Genomic DNA, 5,000 nt, shown 5'->3' with positions numbered 1-5,000 from the left:
TGTAGCGTAGCATAGCGTAGTGTAGTGTAGTGTGGTGTGATGTAGCGTAGCGTAGCGTAGCGTAGTGTAGTGTGGTGTTATGTAGCGTAGCGTAGCATAGTGTAGCGTAGCGTGGTGTAATGTAGCGTAGCGTAGCGTAGCGTAGCGTAGCGTAGCGTAGCGTAGTGTAGTGTACTGTAGTGTAGTGTAATGTAGCGTAGCGTAGCGCAGCGTAGTGTACTGTAGGGTAGTGTAGTGTAGTGTAGTGTAGTGTAGTGTAGCGTAGGGTAGGGTAGAGTAGTGTGGTGTAATGTAGCATAGTGTAGTGTAGCATAGCATAGCATAGTGTAGAGTAGCGTAGCATAGCATAGCGTAGCAAAGCATAGCGTAGCATAGCGTAGCAAAGCGTAGTGCAGTGTAATGACTTGCCTCTCCTGGCGGGTCTGCTCAGCAGTGGTCTCCATAGCACACTCTATGGAGCTCTGGAGGGACTGCAGCTGGCTGGTCGTCTCCTTCAGCAGGAAACGAGTCACAAACTGCTCCAGGTGTGCAGAGTTCTGGTACTCCTGTAGGAAATAACCTACAATAACTAGGTTTGTCCTAGACAGGCCACCATAGTCGCAAAACAAATTGCTTCAGGTGTGTGTAGTCCTGGTACTCCTGTAGGAAATAACCAGTGATATGCAATAACTAGGTTTGAGCTCAACAGGCCACCATAGCCACATGACAAACTGCTCCAGGTGTGTGAAGTGAGTAAAACTGTGAAAATGTTTTATTTAACACCAGTTAGCCGGCTACCAAACGTTTAAAGCTAGGGCAGTCAGAGATGCTGAGGTGACACCATGTGTGTGGTAGGAGATAAGCAGTGATACACTATAACCAGGTTTGTCCTACACAGGCCACCAGAGTCACATAACATAACATAACACAACATAACATAACATATAACATTACATAACATAACATAACATAACATGAAACCTCTTACACACCATTTATACCGTTATGGTATGTACAAACAGGACGTTTCTTTAAAATTAGTAATTGTATTGTCAAGGGCACACATTCATGATTCCTTTACAGCAGGGCTGCCCAATTTGGGGCCCGCGGGCCAAATGTGGCACGCGCTGGATTTATTTTGGCCCGCGCTCCGGTCAGAATTATAGTTAGAACGTCATTCGTTAGACAGCATTTTAACCCATTTTTAACAGGGTCTCTGTTTCAACGTCATATTTAACTAAGACTGGTTGCAGTTCACTGCTTGGCCACAGTTTTAACATTGTTTCAGATGGGTCAAGGGGGGCGCTATTGACCTTTTGTCAATACAGATCCATATCTATGGTTATCTTGTTGCTATGCTAGCTAACTAGCTAGCTTTTACCTTAACCTTAAACGATTTAAATGGAAGAGCTCCGTTTGCATGAAATGATAGCTAGTTATCTAGCTGATGTTATAGTCTTCTCAACTTACATGTAGGCCTATAATGGGAAAAGGTAGAACAAGTTCATATTCATGAGTTCAAATTCACACATGTCAACACGAGTTTAGCAACTGCCAACTGTAAGTACCTTACTTATGTTTGTGTAAAGAATGTTGATATGAAATATGAAATCAACCAGTAGTCAATGTGCAAGCTCTCTCTCTCTCTCTATCTGAGTTGGGGCAGTCTGTCCTTCAGTTGAGGTCAAGGCATGACGCTCTCTTGCTACAAGTTTCACCTGCTCGTGTTAGCTTAACAAATGTTTGTGGAGGTAGCCTTTGGAGTCAAGTGCTGTCACGGCGCTTGTTTCCACGGCACAGCTTACACGTAACTGTTATATCTTTCTCTTTTGACGGATACAAATAGAAAATAATGGGAGTATTTCCATCGAAACATCAGCAGTCACTCTTGTTGCCTGCAATCATGTTTATTAGCCTTTAACTTGCTGTTAGTTGATTGGCCATTATAGAAGTCCCCTACCTATCTTCCCTGTGTATACTAATAGATTACATAAAATTAGTATGATATGTTAATAAATGTTTCTTTTTTTACCTGAAGCAAATGTTATCTTTCCCCATTATTTTCGTCTTGGAGTATACCAGAATGCTTAATTTACATGTTAAAATAACAAAAAAATCTGGGGGGGGATACCCCCAGACCCCCCTACAGGCAGGGCTTGGTTTGTCACCTTTTTTTAGCCCTTCTGAGTTTGCAGGTATGTACATTAAAGGTAATGTTAATTGGGTACACATATGCAATACATTTCAATATAATGGGACATGACCTAACATGAAACTCTGGTTTTGGCCCGCGGCCCTCCACTCCGATTAATATTTGGCCCCTGACAAGAAAGAATTTGGGCACCCCTGCTTTACAGTGAGTTGTCTATGTCAAACAATGTTTTGATGAAAATTAATCTCACTGTAAATGTACGATCAGATGTATACTCATTTAATCCAGCTCATTCTAACTGTAAATGTACGATCAGAAGTATACTCATTTAATCCAGCTCACTCTAACTGTAAATGTACGATCAGATGTATACTCATTTAATCCAGCTCATTCTAACTGTAAATGTACGATCAGAAGTATACTCATTTAATCCAGCTCATTCTAACTGTAAATGTACGATCAGAAGTATACTCATTTAATCCAGCTCATTCTAACTGTAACTGTACGATCAGAAGTATACTCATTTAATCCAGCTCAATTTAACTGTAAATGTGATTAAAACACAACACACTGGACGGCTGTTAAAGCCAACGGATCCTTCTAGATGAGTGTGAAGCATCTCTACATTCAGCAGCTGTCCAGACTCAGAGAAAACTCAGCCCTATCTCAGAATCTCAGAGCCTCAGAATCCCAGAACCTCAGAACCTCAGGACCTCAGAGCAATCTCAGAATCTCAGAATCTCAGAATATCAGACATATTTTAGAACCTCAGAACCTCAGAGCAATCTCAGAATATCAGAATATCAGACATATTTTAGAACTTCAGAATCTTAGCGCAATCTCAGAATGTCAAACGCCTCACTGCCCTCCTGCTGTCTATACTCAGGTCCCTCCGCCTCTTCCCTGGCCAGGTCATATTTTGTAAATATAATGATACATTTAGTTTGAACAGAAGAATCCTACATTTAAACAGATTTATAAATTCTACAAAGTAACATATAATTATGGGAATGTTTTTCTCAGAGCTGTCTAAATGGATACGATTCCTAACTTCACTGAGAGATATAAATGACTAACCACCCTATAATGACTTTTCTAAACCTGATTGTTCAAATCCTTGATTGTGATTGGCTAAAAGCCGTTGTAAAATCCAGCATTACCTTACAATTTGACCTGATTACATTCCATATTACTGCGCAGCGAATGGCAAGGCATTCATATAGCGCATTTCATACCCAGTGTTCCATCTGGCTGTTGCGTTGCTTCAAGGGTTGCGTGGCAACGATTTATTTAGGAACTATAATTTTTAGTGGCGGAAGAATGACGGTTTATTATTAAACTGTTGTTTCTTAAATTGAATTGTCTTTAATTATGAAACCATATCAAATATGTGTAGTAACAGGTTTAGAAAAGCAATAAGCCCCGCGAGTCCGTGCTTTGCGCTGATTTTAGAACAGGTAAGGGGGTTTAACGGCACTCCGCTTCGCGTCGTGCCTAACAACTCCCTTACCTGTTCTAAAATCAGCGCAAAGCACGGCCTCTTGGGGCTTATTGCTTAAGTATACACTCCATGTGTATCACACACACACGATGGACTTCACACATCACACACACACACACACACACACACACACACACACACACACATTCACAAACACACACACACACACACACGCGATCGACTTCACACATCACACACACACACACACACACACACACACACACACACACACAAACACACACACACACACACCTAGAGGATGCATGACCTTTTAGGTTTGAGCAGTGAGTCACCGTCTGCTTTATGGACAAGAGACACACGCATCAGCAGACACACTCAAGGACACACACTTAAACACACTCACTTACACACACTCACACACGCTTACACACACTTACACACCCTCACATACACACACTTACACACCCTCACATACACTTACACAACCTGCCTTAACACCACCCTCTAGCTCAGAAAGACCTCACTTAAAACACACACTGGATTTGGTGTCTGGCTTAACAGGAAATCTCTCTCTCTCTCTCTCTGTCTCTTACACACACACACACACACACACACACACACAGACAAAAGCAGAACATTCATCCACACATTCCTATCTCAGTAATGAGGTGTGCTTCCTGTGACTAGGATTGCTTGCAATGAGGCACATCGACTCTGTGTGTGTGTGTGTGTGTGTGTGTGTGTGTGTGTGTGAGTGAGTGCCACGACCAGCCCACGATTAGGGTTGTGGACTTGGTGGAGATGGTGGTAAGAAGAACTGCTGGAGCAGTGGTTTAAGTTTTCAATTCAAACAATATTTATTTTCTTTCCAGGTTGTGGATTTTAGCAAAAGTAATAATAGCACAAAACAAAGTACTTCAGACCAAAACAAAGATTCCACATCCAAATGTAGCGCAACAGTATTACCTTAGCAAACAACTCCTCTCAGCAGGAAAGCTGTCCTTCTACCTCAACCTCTTCAATGGCACTGAGCTAGCGTCTTAAGAAGGACTATCTATTGTCACTAATTGGCCTAATAGGGCTGACCCATGACTATGGGAATGCATAGCACATTGTGCATATGATTAACCAAACCATTCATTCATGAATTATACATTTAAATAACACATATCCATATAATCACTCCAACACTATTTAACCCAATAGCAAATCACCCTACAATGCAAAGTTATTACATACATGTGTGTGTGTGTGAGTGTGTGTGTGAGTGTGTGTGTGTGTGTGTGTGAGTGTGTGTGTGTGTGTGTGTGAGTGTGTGTGTGTGTGCGTGTGTGTGTGTGTGTTTGCTGTGACTAAGAGTGCTTGCAGCGAGACACATCAATCCTGCGTGTACCTGTGTGTGTGTGT

General features: G+C 41.9%; 1 protein-coding gene across 1 annotated transcript in view; it reads right to left on the bottom strand.

The window, feature by feature from the left end:
• necab1 (N-terminal EF-hand calcium binding protein 1) overlaps positions 1-5,000 on the bottom strand; it is a gene marked incomplete at both ends in the record, with an annotated part of 51,216 nt that overhangs the window by 27,388 nt on the left and 18,828 nt on the right. The window contains one exon of the mRNA XM_080859760.1: positions 405-545. Within this exon, the coding sequence (XP_080715886.1) occupies positions 405-545 (141 nt within the window). The remainder of the gene's footprint in view (positions 1-404; positions 546-5,000) is intronic.

This window comes from Sprattus sprattus, assembly GCF_963457725.1.
Source record: "Sprattus sprattus genome assembly, chromosome: 20".
In the NCBI taxonomy this organism is placed as follows: domain Eukaryota; kingdom Metazoa; phylum Chordata; class Actinopteri; order Clupeiformes; family Clupeidae; genus Sprattus; species Sprattus sprattus.
The sequence above is the reverse complement of the archived record's forward strand: the minus strand, read 5'-3'. Positions and strand labels throughout refer to the sequence as shown.